We start from the raw sequence: 19,975 nt of genomic DNA on the forward strand, positions 1-19,975 counted from the left end.
ACAAAATCTAGATGCTATTAATCAATTTTACACAATATTCCTAGCCATATGAATACACTACATGATAATGCTATCGTGGTCCCTTGGACTTACCCGATTTGACCATGCATCAAACGTTAACATTCGATGGCAACCTGGAGTTGTAACAATCTCAGACAAACTATGGGAAAGCAGGTTAAGATGGAGTGGACACATCACACGCAGTGAAACAGACTCGATAGTAAGAACAGCTATGCACCTGGACATAAATGTCTGGTGACCTCTTGACAGGCCCAAGACACAATGGATGGATCATATCAAGAAGGATATGGAATTCATCAATGCCACCTATGAAGATGCCCCTGACAGGCCCAAGTGGAGGCAGATGTGTCAACAAGTGGATCCTGATAGTGTAGGATAAACACTAAGAAGAAGAACAAGAACAAGAAATTGATAGAAAAAAACTGGAAATTGCCAACACAATGAAACTTCCAGGCAGATTAAAACTGTGTTCAGACTGGGACTCGAAGCCAGGGACCTTTGCCTTTCGCAGGCAAGTGCTCTACCAACTGGGGCACAGCTCATGACTCACCCTCATAGCTTTACTTCTGACAGTACATCATCTCATACCTTCCAAACTTGCCCATGAAAGGCGAAGGTCCTGGGTTCAGCCCCGACCTGGCACACAGTTTTAATCTGTCAGGAGGTTTCATATCAGCAAACAATCCGATGCAGAGTGAAAAAATCCATTCTTGTTAGCAGAATGTTTGTGGAGGAAGACAATATCCCAGAACTGGAATAATGTAGTAATTGTTCTACTTCACAAGAAGAGACACATACAAGACATAAGAAACTAGAGACATATGTCTGTCTGTAATGTACAAGATATTCACTAAAACTATTACCTATTGCAAAGAAAAACATTATATTTTAGTGACGTAAATGGAAAAGCTGGCTTTACTGGTAGATATAACACAACAAACAGTTTGCATGTCATGAATGAAATTATAGAAGGGAGCAATCAGTATAAATTACAGCAGATTCATACATTTTGAGAGAGATGACAACTCAATTTCAACAAAATCTGTAGTAACAGCCCATATGGAACAGGGCATTAAGAAATATAAGTCACTGCTGCAGCTTCCTTCAGACTTCATCGAAACAGTGAGAAATTCAGAACAGAGATCTCTTATCAGGTGAAAAAGAAGAATGCATGTTAATGGAACCAACTTTATTTCTGGAGATGAAATATTATAGCTGTCTGCCTCAAATGTAGGTAAATCTCAACAACTAATGGAAGAACTTAACAAAGAAAGTTTGGAAGCAGAGTTGATATCAACCACTGTCTGAAAGCAGGGCTGATAATCAATAATAATAATAATAATAATAATCATCGTCACCGTCGTCATCATCTACAGTTTCCAGCCCCTGGCTGGGTCTGTTTAGAACATAAGCTTCTCCTTCTTTTTCTGTCTTCCCACCATATTTCTCTCTCCACTCTGTACCAGTCTTTTCCTCTCTTCATCACACATTTCTCCACTCCAACAGTTCACCCTGTCTCTTGGTCTCCCTATAGATCTCGTGTCTCCTACTGTCATTTCATGAGCCTGTATCAATATCCAGCCAACTCCCATTCTCTTAACATGCTCATACCTTCTTAATTTTTGTCTTTCCCATGATCTCTTGCATGGGCTTCTCTTTCACTATTTCTCTCTTTGCCTCATTCCTTACTCTACCAGTTCTAGTCAGTCTTACTTGCTTCTCGTCTCATATTTGTGTATGCTGCTCACATGCCTTTTCTTTATTACCCATATATCTGATGCATGCATGAGTGCTTGAGCACAATATGATTGGTATGATCTTTTGCTTACTTTTTAGTGGTACATACTTCCTCCATACCAGGCTTCATACATTCTGCAGGAATCCATGTGGCTGCCTTCCCCTTTCATTTAACTCCTTATCATTCCTGTTGCTGTTTTCTATTGTGCTCTCCACATACTGGAAACTTCTCACTTTCTTTAGTACTTGCCCTCTAACACAGAACTTACATCCATTGTAACTCTCATCTTATTCCTTGTTGTGACAATCACTGCACACTTCTTTGCTTTAAATTTCAATCCATACTGTCCCACAACTTTATCCAATACATTTAGCCTTTCTTGTACCTCTCCTCCTCCATTTCCCCACATCATTAAATTATCTGCAAACACCACTGCTTTCATATTTTCATTTTCTATTCTTGCTGCCATCCCTGTCATTACCTCAGCCATAACAGTGAAGAAAAGTAGAGGGATTAGTGCACTCCTTGCTTTAGCCCATTTTTCTGTTTGCACCAGTCTCTCTTCTCTAATTTTACTTTTTTTAATACATTTTCTTTATTCTTCCCACAGTCAGCCTTCAAATTCCCCTTTTCTGAAGCATTTCCCAATAATGAATAATCAACTGCAATACAATTAAATAATGTATAGTCAATATACCACAGAAAATAGTACAAGATTCAGCTGAAAAGTTTCTGAACTAATGTCAATTGAGGACAATAACTGAATGACTATGAAAAGAAAGAAACAGAAGAGTAAAAATGGTCTGGAGTGCTATAGGTAAGCTAAATAATCTTCCTCACTAAGTCTCTGATGTGTCTGGAATAGACACTTAACAGTCCATGTGTGTCACCAGTTTTAACAAATGGCAGTGAAACATGGACTTTTTAATGTGAAAACTGTTCAAAACCCAAGGTAAGCCCAGTGTATAATGGGATATGTATGTTGGGAATTGCTAGGAGAGATGGAAAAACAAATAAATGGATCAGGGAACAGACTGGTTTGAAAGACATAAATATGACTGTAATGAAATTGAAGTGAAGGTGGGTGGAGCATGTAGTCAGGTACTAGATGGTAGATGAAGGAAGTAAGTTCTTTGCTGGATTCCAAGAGAGAAGATAAGTTTGCCCTTCATCCAGCATTGTACGTCAAATGGCTAGTGATGATTGATGATGAATCTGATGTTTCCCACACCCATTCTCAAGCATTATTTTCTCTCACTGTGAGCACATGGTATGCATGGAGACAACCAGTATGCTATTGTATAAACTGTAAAGACAACTTATGCATATGTTTCAGTTATCACTTTCTGATTACTGTCTGGAGCAGTATTTAGGATACTGAAAGTGTCATCCCTTGATTACGCATGAAAACATGAGACCTAAAAAGTTTGAAATTTTCTCTGCTGCACAGATATCAAGTCAGACCTTGATAAAATTGCAAAGTCGTGCCAATACTGGTGACTTGTTTTAAATGCACAGAAATATGAAATTGTGCACTTCATGAAAATGACAACATCAATGAGGCACAATTGGAGGCATTAAACTTATAAAAATACATGGGTGTAATAATTTGTAGGGATACAAAATGGAATGACCACTTAGGTTCAGTCATAGGTAAAGTAGGAGGCAGACTTCGGGTCACTAGCAGAATACTGGGAAAATGTGGTCAGTCTAAATAGGAAACTACTTAGAGATCACTTACACATCCCATCTTGGAATATAGCTCTAGTGTGAGGGACCCATACCAAATGGGGCTAGCATGGGATATTGAACACATACAAAGTAGGGCAGCACAATTGGTCACAGGCTTTGATGAACATTTTTAACTTCTTGCAACATAATAATACATTAAATTTCAGGCATGGAGCCACGCAAGTGCTACTTCTTCAACTGATATTTCAGCTGCATATCATCTGACCATCTTCAGAGTGAGTCACTAGACTGATGACAATATGCTAAGCGTGGCCTTATATGCCACACCGCGACAGTACTGCCCATGTGTGTCACAGACACAGAAAACAGGTAAACTTACACATGCACCACCCATGATGAAAGTGTTCAGACATTCAATTCACTTATCAATGTATATTTGATGGTGGTAACACCTTGGCTACTTCTCTGCAATTTAATTAAACCAACAGCCAGATCCCATGTCTTATCCAAATTAAAACATTCATCTCTATTTAAATTAATCTAATTTCTATGGCTTACTTGAAAATGCAATCCCAGAAGGAAGAGATGGATGTTAAAATCTTCAAGTCAGTGTAGTTCATCAAATGACCCATATCTACACAATGTTCTGTCACAGCCAACTTGTCTGGCTGTGCTAAGCATGTATATCTTTGGTGTTCCACGCACCTCTACATCTACATGTACTCTACAAATCACATTTAAGTGCCTTGCAGAGGGTTCATCAAACCACCTCCACAATAATTCTCTATTATTCCAATCTCGTACAGCTCGCAGAAAAAATGAACACCTATATCTTTCCGTGCAAGCTCCGATTTCCCTTATTTTGTTATGACAATCATTTCACCCTATATAGGTCGGTGTCAACAAAATATTTTCGCATTCAGAGAAGAAAGTTGGTGATTGAAATTTCATGAGAAAATTCCACCACAGCAAAAAATGCTTTTGTTTTAATGATGTCCACCCCATATCCTGTATCATTTCAGTGACTCTACCTCCCCTATTTTGCAACAATACAAGATGTGCTGCTCTCCTTTGAACTTCCTCGATGTACTCCATCAGTCCCATCTGGTAAGAATCTCACACTGCGCAGCAGTATTCTAAAAGAGGACGGTCAAGCATAGTGTAGGCAATCTCTTTAGTAGATCTGTTACATTTTCTGAGTGTCCTGCCAATAACACAGTCTTTGGTTACCCTCCACGAAAATATTTTCTGTGTGTTTCTTCCAATTTAAGTTGTTCGTAATTGTAAGTCCTCGGTATTTAATTTAATTTACAGCCTTTAGATTTGACTGATCTAGCATGCAGCTGAAGTATGCTGGATTCCTTTCTACACTCATGTAATGAACTCACACTTTTTGTTATTTACGGTGAATTACCAATTTTTGCACCATACCATATCTCTTCTAAACCGTTTTGCAATTTGTTTTGATATTCTGATGACTTTACTAGTCAATAAACGAGAGCATCATCTGCAAACAACCTAAGACGGCTGTTCAGATTATCTACCAAATCATTTATATAGATAAGGAACAGCAAAGGCCTTATAATACTATCTTGGGGAATGCCAGAAATCACTTCTGTTTCACTCGATGACTTTCCATCAATTACAATGAACTGTAACCTCCCTGACAGGAAATCGCGCATCTAGTCACATAACTGAGACAATATTCCATAAGCACGCAATTTCACTACAAGCCGCTTGTGCGGTACAGTGTCGAAAGTCTTCTGGAAATCTAGAAAGATGGAATCAATTTGAAATTCCTTGTCAATAACACTCAACATTTTGTGTGAGTAAAGAGCTAGTTGTGTTTCATAAAGACAATGTTTTCTAAATTCATGTTGACTGTGTGTATCAATAGATCGTTCTCTTCAAGGTAATGCGTAATGTTCGAATACAATATATGTTCCAAAATCCTGCTACATATTGACATTAATGATATTGGCCTGTAATTCAGTAGATTATTGCTACTACCTTTCTTGAATATTGGTGTGACCCATACTACTTTCCACTCTTTCGGTATAAATCTTTCATCGAGCAAATGGTTGTATATGATTTTTTAGTACAGAGCTATTGTATCAGCATACTCTGAAAGTAACTTAACTGGTGTACAGTCTGGAGTGGAAGACTTGACTTTGTTAAGTGATTTAAGTTGCTTCACTGCTCCAAAGATGTCTATTTCTGTGTTACTCATGTTTGCAAGTGTTCTTGATTCAAATTCTTTGACAAAGGAATTTCGGAAGGCTGTGTTTAGTAACTCTACTTTGGCAGCACTGCCGTTGATAGTATTTCCATTGCTGTTGTGCAGAGAAGGCATTGATTGCATCTTGCGCTAGTATTCTTCACATATGACCAGAATCTCTTTGGATTATCTGCCAGGTTTCAAAACAAAGTTTCGTTGTGGAGACTATTATAAACATCTTTTATTGAAGCCAATACTAGATTTTGAGCTTCTGTGAATGGTGAGTGTTGTCTGACCCATATGTGACTTATTACGATTTCCGCATGTACTCATACACACACTTGTTGAGGAATAAATCATTCTTCACAGAACCGAGTAAGACTGCAGCCTTGGTAGGAAGCCATAAGATCACCTTAACATGGCGTTTCTCGAGAATACAGCTTATCTTTAAGGAAAGAGCACCCACCTAAGCCAAAACCAACCTTGATCTAAAGACATTACTTTCTTCTTCTGGGTTACGTATTTGCATTGTAGGATTCACATTGAATACTCTACGAATTTTGCCACTCGGAATATCCACCCACATTAAAATGCTCTTGAGGTGTGTGAGCTCTTCCTGAAAATTATCATTATCAGATATACAATGTGTCATGTGCACTAAGGTCTTAAGGATACCTACAGTTTGTGAAGGGTGATGGCAGCTACTACATGTAAATATAGATTCGTATGCATTGGTTTATGATATACAGCATGTCCCAATGTGCCATCAACTTTACGACAAATGGAAAAATCCAAGAAAGGGAGTCAGCCAACTTTTTTTTTTATTTTCATAGAAAATTTATACTAATGAGCATACAGTTTAGATGCTCAAGAAATCGATGTAATTCATCCTTCCCCTGAGACCATACTATAAATGTGTCATCCTGTACCTACAGAAGACCGCTGGTTTAAAACCTGCTGAGCCCAGTGCCTAGTCCTCGAAGCGGAAAATAAGATGATAGGAGTACACACTCAAACACAGCCGTGATGTATTTGTCAATACGTTGGCCTATAAGAGACAAAGAATCCTCTTAAGGTATCTTAGTAAATAATGATTCCATGTTAAAACTAACTAGCACATATGTACTATTCAGTGTGAGGTTGCTAAGTCTCTGAATAAAATCCATAGAATTATGAATGTGGTGACTAAATTTTCCTACCAATGATTTTAATAATGAAGCTAAATATTTGGCAGAAAGATACATAGGTGAACCAATGGTGCTCTTTATTGGTTGCATAGACAAATCGTCTACAGCTCATCCTTATCCATCTCATAAACTTTGGGAAGCCTATAAAATCAAGGTGGTACCACGTCTTGCACTTTTCAACGTTTCATAACTTCCTCTGGTAACGATGAAGCATTAAGTAAGGCAGCAGTCCTTATTGTCACTTTGTTAACCTTCTTGTATGCACCAGAATTTAGTAGGCCATATATCTTTTCCTTATAGACTACCTGAGGCAATAGAACAGTAATATTACCTTTATCCGCATGCAGGACAACCTTGCCAGTATCCTCACACAACTTTTGTGTCGTAAATCTCTCTTCCTTACAAATATTATTTCTTTGTGGACAATGTTTCATAAAGCTTTCACATCTAATTTCTCCAGCTGAATGCTGTGTTAGTGGTTGGAGGATGAGGAGGAGGAAGAGGAGGAGATTAGAGTTTAACTGTCATCCTCCTTAATAAGAGTCAAGTGTGCTAACCACTCTGCCACCTCGCTTGGTGATAGCAGTCGGAAAGGTTCTTCAGTGGCACAGATGAAAGACAATATCGGCAAGGTTTTTACAGTGGGGGCAAAATTTAGACCCTTACTTAAAACAGAAAATGTAGTTTCATCCAGATCCTCATCCATCAGTTTTATAATGGGACATCAAACAAGAGAGTCCATGTGAGGATGCTGGTCTAATCAGCTATATTTGGCAATATGTCTAGTTGCAGCCACTTAACGAACCCAGGTAGAAACAGTCCATGTCGTGCCATCAATCCAGTTCCACAAGTCATGAGAAAAACCAGCTGCTATCTTCAAATGCAAACAATACAGGTGTTAAGAACCACTGTCCTACTTCTGACAAATAAAACAAATCCTTTCTTTAATAATAGCAGAGCCAGCCCTATGTAAAATTCTGCTTACTGCAGAGTTCTTGACAAAGTTAGGCAATCTTGCAAATTTTGGAACCATTCCATAGTTCTGTGTTCTGGCACTTCAATAAGAAACTAAAAGAGTTCAATAGCCGTGTTCTCAGGTGTCATAGTCATAGTTTGTCCAAACTGTAGACCCATAAAACCATCTCTTCCTCATCTTAATGCTTTCACCACAGGTGGCGTGTGTAACGGTACCTCTTTGCTGCCAGCCAGCATCTGCAACCCGTATGTGCAGTACCGCCACGGTGGAGCATATAACGCCATGCCAGGCACCTTGTCATCAGCCTTTTGACTCACTCTGAGGATGGCTGGAGAATATGCAGCAGAAACATCAGTGGAAGAAGTAGCACCTCTACATCATGCCCGAAATTTAATAGATTGGTCACAGGCTTGTTTGACTCGTGGGAAAATGTCACAGAGATGTTGAAAAATTTTAACAGGCAGACACTTTAAGAATGGTGCCAATCATCCCACAAAAAACTGCTTACAAAATTTCAAGAACCAGTATTGTTTGAAGAATCTACAGATACTATGTAATCCATCCATCCAAAGTATTGCTTCCATAGATACTGTGAAGTCAAGATTAGACTAATTACAGCATGTACAGAGGCATTCAAGCAATCATTCTTCTTGCACTCCATATGAGATTGGAATGGGAAGAAAACCAAACATGGTATCTTGCAATGCTCTTCACAGTGGTATGCTGAGTATGTATGTGGGAATAAAAGTGCTCACAAAGAACTGTAGCAGATCATAATGTTCACCTACTACCAGCCTTCATCTACTCTAGCTGTCTGTAGCAGTTATAAATTATTATTGAGGGAAAGGTCCTCTCAAGTTTACAATTAAACTGAGCTCCCTAAGCAGCCTGAATGACAATATTCAACTGAAGACTGAGTATATAAGTAATGTTTTGGTGTTATTTTTTTTTATTTGGACATTAAACAACTATGATAAAGTCTTAATCTCACAATTAATTTATTATACATTATGTTACACATTTCAACATGCTCATTATCAGAATGTTGAACTGAAGTAAGGCACACATCATGCAGGCAACACGTCTTTTTCTTTGAGTCAATATTGTTTTGATGGCAAACATACCAAAAGACACTGAATGAAGTCAGTTACATAGATCAGGAGATCAATATTTCATTTTAATTACTTAAGTGCTGAAGATAATGACTGCTGAGATGACATGCCTTATGCAATTTGATGTTTATTTACTTACAGTTTGTCCTGGAATATAAACATTAGTTTATATTCCATATGTCACTCTGCATATGCCATATGTATAGTTTTAGGTCATTAACATATGTATTAAATCTGCAAAACAAGTTAATGATCAACTGTTTGTCATATTGGTTAGCATTAATGTGACACTTTTTAAAATTACTTCCGACTACAATGTTTAATGTTCTTCAACTGAAAAATTGTTTTTGTTTGTCTCCCTGCAGGCTATTGAAATAATGCGACAAATTCCGCAGTGGCACTGTTTGAGGTACAGGAGGTTCGACCTAGTAAAGCGCTGTCGGAATTACAGGGCTGGACGCAAACATTAACTACAGGTACAAATTATTTCTTTTGTTACTGTCTTGTCTTATAGTGAAGTTGCAAGGAAAGAGAAAAATATTTAAAGGGATTTACTAAAAATGGCAAATCTAAGATACAGGGCACAAGAAGTAAATAAAGTGAAGCATTAATAGTTATCTGCAATATTGCTTCAATAAATAAATAAGAGTATGCAGAGGCATATTCATGCAACTCGTGCACTCTACACTGCAGAGCAAATTATATGGTGACCTAAGAGGAACATCAGTTCTGCCTTCTTTTGTAACTGCCTGTCCCTTAAGATAGGTCTGTAAATGCATACTGTTATCACAGAATCATTTGCAATGCTGCCACAGTACAAGAAGAATGACTTTAAAAATATGGATGCCAAACACCCATCACTGATATGGTTTCAGTGCCCGGTCATGTAAATGCTATCCCACTACAGTATTACTGGATCTCAAAGATGGGAGAGAGGGTGCTGAAATAAATACACTGTCTGCTCAACGGCATTCAGTTCCTGTTATCTGAGGAATAGCGTAAGAATGTGACAACAGTGGTTGCATGGAAACAGGTGTTGAGGGTACCTTCCTTACACGTAGATTAACTATGCACACAGATGTTTTTATTTCCCTGTGTTTCTAGATTTCATTGTAGGTTACAGTCAATGAATATGCAAACCTCTAGTAGGTTTCTTGCCCCTGCGATCAGCTTCACAAAATAGAAAAATAACACAAATGACAGTACTATGGCAAATGTTTGAGCTCTATTTCATCTGCTGGCATTCCATGCTTTCATAAAGATGTTTCTTAGAGTGAGTCTGTATTGCTCTATTACACTTTTCATAATATTTTAATTTCTTTTTTCTTACTTTTAGTGGTGAAATTATACAAAGATGATTAATTCATGAGGAATCACAATGATATGTACTGGGTATAGTGTACTACAGCCAATTCACATTCTTCTTATCCACTACTTTGGAATACTGCTAAATATATCCAATGCTATACAGCAAATGCGAAAAGTTTTAGGTATCTGAAATAATCTCCAGCTTTGTATCCAAAGGTCATTCCCCTACAGCTGCAATTAAAAATAGCAGCTCTAGAGAAGTAAGTGGGAATGTAAGAAGAGTAATTTAACAAAAACTTGTATTTTTTGTAATGTGCCAGAAACATATAAAATCTGGGGAGGGGTAGGGGGGGGTCAAATGGCAATAACTCCTAAAAACGCATGTCATAGCACAGGTTGTGTCTGACTTTCAAGCTACCTCAACATCAGGAAAATGAGAAACTGTGCAGACACAAATTCTAACAAACGAAGCAACTCCATGAAGAAGATACCTCTGGCATGTACCTCACAGTGATTTCCGGAGTATAGATATATATGTAGATGCAGAGGCCCCAATTTTGAAAAGTGGACATCAACATCTAGGAGAGCAGTCAACTAATTACATGCCACTTCATGGTGATGTACAGTACTATGGGCACAGAATGACACAGCAGTCAGTTTACATTGTTATGCACTATGAGTCACACAGTGAAATTTCGTAACAACATAGTAATGAAATACAATTCTTTTGGTTTTCATATTTGTCTCTGGTTGGAGAACACCCCTATTTCACATCATATTATGCAACTTTCCGGGGTTAAATATTTTGATCATTTAAACAATCCAGAACACGATATACTGTAGTCACAATAAGCAACTGTTGTTAAACATTATACTTTCTTCCAAAAGACTTTCTTCAAAAAATCCTGCCTGTAGCTTTTGCAGGATCATCCTTGTCAGTATCAGTGTCATGTGGTTTTTCATTCTAAAGAATGTGTGACATGCAGATCACTTAGAATTTTTTTCCAAAGTCATCTGATTAAACAGCCTCAAACTTCATTTATTATAACTCTGATCACAGTCAGTTCTAACCACAAATAAATTTGCCTTAAAAATATATCTGTAACACAGCCCTGAGACCTGTAATTTGTTAACTGATAAGCACCCTTTACATGGTTCTTATTCTTAGATGATTATTTTTTTGTACAGGTTTATGAGTCTGAAACTGCAAAACTCATTTCCTCTATAAATTTGCCAGGTCCCTTTTAAACTTTCATGCCCAAATAACCTAAAATTCCACAACTGGTACCGGGAGGGGCCGTGTTGCTTATTGTGAGTAGCTTCAATGAACATGAAAATTCACATCAAGACATAACCCAGCTTAGCTGTACATACACTATGTGATCAAAAGTATGGCACCTGGCTGAAAATTACATACAAGTTCGTAGCACCCTCCATCAGTAATTCTGGAATTCAATATGATGTTGACCCACCCTTAGCCTTGATGACAGCTTCTAATCTCACAAGCTTATGTTCAATCAGGTATCGGGAGGTTTCTTTGGGAATGGCAGCCCATTTTTTGCAGAGTGCTGCACTGAGGAGAGGTATCAATGTCAGTCGGTGAGGCCTGGCACAGAGTCGGTGTTTCAAAACATCCCAAAGCTGTTGTATAGGTTTCACGTCAGGACACTGTGCAGGCCACTCCATTACAGGGATGTTATTGTCGTGGAACCACTCCACCTGTCGTGTAACAACTCCACCACAGGCTGTGCATTATGAACAGGTCCTCGATCGATGCAATCATGATACCCGAATTACTCTTCAACAGTGGGAAGCAAGAAGGTGCTTAAAACATCATGTAGGCCTGTGCTGTGAAAGTGCCATGCAAAACAACAAGGGGTGCAAGCCCCTTCCATGAAAAACAGAACCACAATGTAACACCACCGCCTTTGAATTTCACTGTTGGCACTACACACGCTAGCAGATGACGTTCACCGGGTGTTCACCATACCCATACCCTGGCATCGGATCGCCACATTGTGTATTGTGATTTGTCATTCCACGCAACATTTTTCCACTGTTCAATCATCCAATGTTTATGCTCCTTCCACCAAGTGAGGCATCGTTTGGCATTTACCGGCATGATGCGTGGCTTATGAGCAGCCGTTCGACCATGAAATCCAAGTTTTCTCACCTCCCACCTAACTATCATACTACTTGGAGCAGATCCTGATGCAGTTTGGTATTACAGTGTGATAGTCTGGATAGATGTCTGCCTATTACACATTATGACCCTCTTCAACTATCGGCGGTCTCTGTCAATCAACAGACAAGGTCGACCTGTACACTTTTGTGCTGTACATGTCCCTTCATGCTTCCACTTCAATATCACAATGGAAATAGTGGACCTAGGGATGTTTAGGAGTGTGGAAATATTGCGTACGGATGTATGACACAAGTGACACCCAATCACCTGACCACATTCAAAGTCCATGAGTTCCGCGGAGTGCCCCGTTCTGCTCTCTCATGATGTCTAATGACTACTGAGGTTGCTGATATGGAATACCTGGCAGTAGGTGGCAGCACAATGAACCTAACATGAAAAATGTTTGTCTTTGGTGGTTGTCTGGATACTTTCGATCACATAGTGTACAAGCTGTGATATACAATTTGGACAACCCTGGGATTTCATAAAAGATCAAGATATCAAAACACAGTTTTGTACAATAGATGAGCAACGTACAAGACATTGAATGAATTGAAAGGCAGACTCCTAGGACCATAACAGGTGAGTATAGCTCAAATAAAAATGTAAGAGAGACACACACAGGGAAGTTAAGTGAGAATCTGTGAGAGGAAGCCAATGTTATTCTTGCAAAACCATGCTGGGTAAATTGAGAGAACTCGTATCAAAACATATTGTGCAACAAATCTGCTGCAAAACTTGTGTATCTCACGTAGGGTACAAGAGACCAACAGAAAAGAGATTAGAGTGCCTAAAGAGCCATACAGAGCTTGCAGAGTACATCTGTTCATACAGATAAAATACAGTCGGGCACTTTGGTGCATGCTTAATATTCACAGCTTTTTTATCCACAAATATACTCAAGAAGATTTAGTATATAGCACAAAGAATGCGTATTAATAATATGAATTACGATAGAGTGCTATTCACTGTACAGAGGGGCACTCAGCAAAGGATATGCAAATTTAAGAGTAGACAAAGGATACACAAATTTAAGAGTAGATTGTTAGCAAAGAGCTTCTGAGCAAAGTTCTTCAACAGATGAGAAGCACACACACAAATACACATACAATTCTTACACCCATTCATATGTCCATTGCAGATTTTCCATAGCTGTATTCTTATTAATGGCATTCAATAGATTTTGGAAACTGTAGTACACTAATATATTGCTTGTTTATCTTTGCACTGAAGCTTTTTGCAAACTAGCTGCAAATATGCTATGAAGTCGAAGTCTGCACAAAAACTGCTATTTTAGAAATTATTTTATGGTGTCTTCATGACAATGGCTGGGTGTGCACATAGCTTTAGCCTTAAGTTTTATTTCAACAGTTCATTACCTGGAATAAGACAGCTAAACATCTGCAATTTTTGAAAAAAAGGTTCTTCTTCATAAATAGAAAAGACACACACACACACACACACACACACACACACACATATTCACGCAAGCACAACTCACACACAAATGGCCACAGCAGCTGGAGACTGTGTCCATTTGTGTGTGAGCTGCAGAGAGTGTGTGTGTGTGTGTGTGTGTGTGTGTGTGTGTGTGTGTGTGTGTGTATTTTCTACTTCCAAAGAAGGATTTTTTGTCTGAAACCTTCAATGTTTAGCAGTATTTTCACTGTACCTGTCTGCGACTCAGTGCCTCCTCTATGTTGTGAGTAGCATAATCCTGGACTTCACATTGGAGAATGTCATCCCTCTCTAGTTTTGTTTTCAATAACAATCAAACGTATTGGAGGGCTGTGTGGAGGGTAAAAATCGTAGATGGAGACCAAGAGATGAATACACTAAGCAGATTCAAAAGAATGTAGGTTGCAGTAGGTACTGGGAGATGAAGAAGCTTGCACAGGATAGAGTAGCATGAAGAGCTGCATCAAACCAGTCTCAGGTCTGAAGACCATAACAACAACAACAACAACAATCAAACGTCTTTTTAGAAAAGTACATTTTTCTGTTGAACAAGATCTTAAATTTCTTCAGCAATTTGGTACATAAAAAAGGCATAATACACACTTTTGTGCAATTTCAATTAGGAAAACACTTGTCTTGATGTTATGAATTCACTTTGAAATATAAGGACGTTCATGTCATGTGAGACACACTTTTGATTAATTCAGAAGAATGGCAGAGCTTGCAGAAAGAAGAACCTTTATGAAAAGCTTGCCATAATGGCAGTGTTATTTTACATGGCTGTGTTCTCATGAAAATTATGTATAATACCCGCAACCAGTCATACTGATTAGTATGTTACTCAACATTTCAACATTTTGACTGGTTGCATAAGCTTTAAGTATTTGCAACATTGTTTTCTCCAATTGGAGAAACTAACTTATACCCAGCTCTCTAATGAACCACAAAATAAAAGAGGTTGACCAATGGTCATAAAGATTGTTATTGTTATACAATAAAACAAGTCTATTACCAATTGGAAAAGTTATTTACAAATATTTCTTATTTTTCAGGATATATATACCAGCATGTCTTCCAAAGACGAAAACACTGGACATTTCCTTCCTGCCTGCACTACATGAAATATTAATTTTATTTTCTAGGTTCAACTTGTACAGAAAGCAGTTGATATTTCTAAGACAAAGTTAGTTATATACTGAATGTTTGATTTATAACTTATAATGATTTTGTCTGTAATAGTGTATCATTATTACCAGACAAGTTTTACATGTTGTTCTTTATTTTGTATTATATTTTACCAAGATTCTTACCAAAGAAAAAGTGTATAGAGGTAGTATTTTTATAAGTCAATATCTTAAAATTTTCTACGTATTTTATACTTGATAAAGCACACTGCAGAACATCAATCTTTCAGTATTTATATTTGTTTTTCATACTATTATTAGTGCTGTAAGTTCTGAGACTGAATGGTCAGGGTTGCAATGTAAAGCAATATTAGAAATGAAGTTTCAATTTCGAGTAAAATTTTGTGAGTGCACAGATGCAATTATGCAGACCAAAAATCATATATAATTTAAAGTTTTGCTTATGTTATTTACATCCCCCCTCTTTTGTATCTCTGCTAAATGATATCTAATAAATATCGAATTACAAAAAATTAAAATAATGTTGTTGTTACTTACTTCTCGTATTGCCTTATCACCAGGAATTCCTAACTGTAGATGAGTCTCTGCAAGTGGATCCAAAACAGATGATTTTGTCTGTTCTGCTATAAGAGCACTGAATGGTGTCTGAGGAAGTTTCAGAGATGATGGCACCGTCTCTAATGCCACCGAGTCAATGTACTTATTGGCACCTTCCTCTTCCAGTACAAGTAGTTCCTGTAAAATTACTTCAGATCAATGTCCTTTACTTCTACGCCATTTATTATTTTCTATCAAAAGGTTTCTTTAATGCCCAACTGTGTGTAATACACCGTCATCAACCCTATCTACAAAAACAATCTTAAGTGTTACAGAGCAGTTACTAATCCAATTAACAGCAGAACATATTTTAACATATGAACTTATGTCAGTGGAATTAAGTGACCCACTGCAGAGTCAACATTTCTCTTTTTTAAATCTCTGTCAAGTTTGCAGCTCTAACTTATTTTTGTTATGTGGATCTAATGAATGTCTTTCTTTAACATTAGATAAACAGCCATACAATGGGTATTATACTAGTTTCACTCATCAGATGAGACTCTCTTTAGATATTAAGTGCCCTGATAGTAACACACAAAAGTTCTACTCACCACCATCATAAACACAAAGTTATGAAGTATTAATTTATTGACTGCAAGGCAGTCGTTCTGTTTTTACAACTGTTTCATATTAGACCACAAAACTTCCAAAAGACCTTTCACTTGGAAAATTACAGTAGCAAATGGCCTGCGTGCTTGAAGTTCACGGTGCTCCAGATAATTAGAGTTAATAGTGAAATAAATATCATTTTCATTCTGAAACTGACATGGCACAATCTTTTCTGTTTATCAACACTACTTTATTAGTGTCTATGATGACTGCCTCTTTACATCCAGAATGCAATCATACAATAATAGCAAGTTATTAGTGAAAATCTTGTTAGAATATTAGTCCTATTATCTCTCCTGAAACAGATTTACTACAATTTAAATGTGGAGATTTACACAGTATTAAATTTGTCAAATCTGCCATCAGAATTGCATGAGGTCATGCATAGAACATCAGCTTACTGCGTGCTCCAACTCCAAAGCAATTATTTCTTCATCAGCTACATCTCACATCACCACTGTTTTTCAAATATTTCTTCATTTGTAGATACTATGAATATTCACTCCCTAAACATTAAATTCATTCAGTCCCAGAGATCTGATCATTTTTAAATTGTAAAGACCAGTAGCAAAATTATAAATTTCTTCTGTCCATGAGCATTGATTTAGTGCTTCACATCCGCCAGTGATCTCACACTGATTTGTGCCTCAGAACGGTTTTTAGTCTGAGAGAATGCAGAAGATTTCACCATCCATAGTTTATCAAAGTGTGGATCACTGCTTAAGAAGATAAATGTTCGAAATTTGGAACCCGCACAGTCCAAAAATTTGCTCTCTTATTTAGCAATCTATTCAGCAATATTTAGCAATATATTCAGTTCTAGCAATATTTTATAAATGAGAAAAAAATCTATGTTGCCTTTCAGTTTGGATTTCATATAGTTTTAGGTTCTCACCCTCGCCTCATTATAGCTGGCTGGAGAACACAGTTATAAGTCCAAGGAAGATAATAATATATACTGAAGTTCACTGTTCGCTTATCCATGGGCCTCCTAGTAAGACTCAATGAAAGTGTTAAGTCTTTGGGTAAACAACAGACTACGTGCCTCACTCCTTTCCCTGTAACAGTCAGATGCAGGATGGACCTAATTCCCTCCACTACTTGCTCCCTCAAGGCAGTCCAGTCACATGAGAGGAGAATCTAAACCTTTCCCTCGCCTGAGCAGTATGTGCACAATGCAGTGATAATTTACTATATTTCCTGAATGTGTTTCTTGTGCAGATAAAGGAAGTGTGAGTTAATAGCATCTCCATTTATAACCACAGATGATAAAGCTCTGATATTCAAACCAAACTTTGGGCTAATGACAGCTTTGCCTTTCTTTGTTTATTGAACAGTGGTTATATTGATGATAAATGTTATATTTTCACCAATATATGAATGTAAGGAGATTTTTCTAACAAAAAGTAGCAAAGGAAGAATGATTCTGCAGACACAAAAGTATATGTTAATGTTTATGGAGTGAAATGGAATGCATGAGGAGCAGAGAAATTAGTTTTGGAAGGAGGCTTGGGAGCCAGTTGAAACATGTCGTGAGTCAGCCATAATAGTCAAGCATGTTGTACTCAACAGCATGTTCTACCACTGAGCAGTCAACAACTTTATTCTTGGCCACAGTTTGGCTGTAGCCATTTATTTCAATGGACAGATGATTGGTATTCATGCCAACACAAATCGCTGTGCAGAAGCTGAATCGGTACATGAAATAACTGCTTTCACACAAGGCACTGGCTCTGACTGGGTAGTATATGTCTGTGACAGGAGAGGAATAAAATGTGCTAATTGGGTAAATAGGAGAGATCTTGTGATTTCCACAGAGATACAACATATGCTTTAAGAGGGTGGGAGTAGGTTTGGCTAGGAGGACTGGGCAGGCAGCAGGTTATCACCCTGTGAGAGGCAGGATGGATTGTGGGATTGTGGGAGGAAGTTCTCCATTCCAGGATATAATGAAAAGTTCCATAATTTTTGAGAATATTTCTTTTGGAGCATCGTCGTTTTTTATTACTTAAAAATGAACATGACAGTCACAACCACAAGAACCTTTTGTTTTGGTCTGTTTTAGACCACCATCAGACTTCACACTGTAGTACGTAGATTTGATAGAATTAGAGGAAAGTTATAATATATAAAATGCATCTTGCATAACAAATAATAAAAGAAGAAATTATACCCATCATGGTAGACGGTGGCTGTGAATGGAACAGCCGCTACGACTCTGGGAACAGTAAGTGCTAAGGAGAGCAATGTAGCTGTTGCTTAAATACGTGATGCTCCAGCCACTGCACACTGACTTACATCACCAATGACCAATCAGGCATACAGGACATCAAACGGTTGTTACAATGAGGTATATACAAAATGGTCACATGAAAGCTAACAACAGAAGTAGTACTAGGTGCCTTATATTATATAAAGTAACTGCTATAAACAGCATTACGTCAGTCTGTGATAAAAATATATATACAAGAGATAACGAAATATAATTTGTTACAAGAACATCAATAGCCATCTGTGGGGATTTTTCATAAGCTCATAGATTGTACAGCAGCAAAGATGGCAGCTAGGCAACACTGAAGGTTCCCATGGAGATGGCATGGTTATATCAATATGTGCCATCCAGCAGGAGAGGATCTGACAGCTGTAACAGCGGCTGGATGTAAAAAAAGTACTGGCCCTGTAGAAATGCATGCAAGTTACTGCGTAGTGCTCTTAGATCGAAATGCCAGTGAAAATACTGCTTGACTGATGCCGTTATTTATCATCAAAGCGGCATGGAGGTGATGATGTGCACATTTCACAGGACCCAATTTCAAAGCTGCAACAGTGACTACTTGTTACCAACTATTGGCATCCAAGTAAGACAGCTGTCGTGGTATATGTCAAATCTGCCAGATGACATTAACCAAGTAACTAACAAGATAACTTGGAAAGTATGATACCTAAAGCATCAAAAAGGAAAAAATTAAATTACATCAAAAGAATTATGGCAAAAAATCTCATTGACCCATCAAGGTCATCAAGGACATAAAACAATGAGCATAAGAAAACAAGATTAAAAAACTGTGAACATAGTTGTTTAAAGTCATTCCACAATACAGGCATACAAAATGCCAGATGTACAGGAATATAGGTTACAATACTATGATATAATAAATCCTGGGCCCATCCAAATAGTCGTAAATGTAAAACAAATGCATATGTAGTCAAAAGTTAAACACTACTGTGGCTATAGTTGTTTACAGTCATGAGAAGTCCATAAAATAGAAATAAGGATGAAGTTATAACTATTATTTGGAGAAATAAAAGATGAATAAATATGAACTGAAGTAAGATGACATTCTTTAGTTATCATGGGACACAATCATCATATTGCATGAAATAAGGCACTGCCCACAAACTGGGACCATTAAGATACTCATGAGTAAAAGTTATAAACCTAAGTATCTAAGAGTTTAGAATAAAGTGCAGAAAGTTTATTACAATCATGAAGACATTCCATAAAAAGCAAAAGAATAAAAAGGAACCTAAAAGCAGTAACGTTCTATAGTAGGTCTTCAAAAAGATCACAGAAATATTTTTCTCTTAAGTCTAGTTGCTTGCTGACTAGAGACTACACAGATAATCAAAAAATATGGATAATCCAAAATATACATGTTTTCAGTGAAAATTGCAGTTTACTGCATTTGTAAAACATGCTACATGTCACTTTTGAAAGCACATTTCATT

The 19,975-nt window shown here is 37.5% G+C and overlaps 1 protein-coding gene across 1 annotated transcript in view; it reads right to left on the reverse strand.

Annotated features, from left to right (window-relative positions):
- Nucleotides 1-19,975, reverse strand: part of LOC124790035 (WD repeat-containing protein 75) — a 199,549-nt gene that overhangs the window by 90,313 nt on the left and 89,261 nt on the right. The window contains 1 exon segment of the mRNA XM_047257591.1: nucleotides 15,578-15,775. Coding sequence (XP_047113547.1) covers nucleotides 15,578-15,775 — 198 coding nt within the window.

The sequence above is a fragment of the Schistocerca piceifrons genome, chromosome 3, assembly GCF_021461385.2.
Source record: "Schistocerca piceifrons isolate TAMUIC-IGC-003096 chromosome 3, iqSchPice1.1, whole genome shotgun sequence".
In the NCBI taxonomy this organism is placed as follows: domain Eukaryota; kingdom Metazoa; phylum Arthropoda; class Insecta; order Orthoptera; family Acrididae; genus Schistocerca; species Schistocerca piceifrons.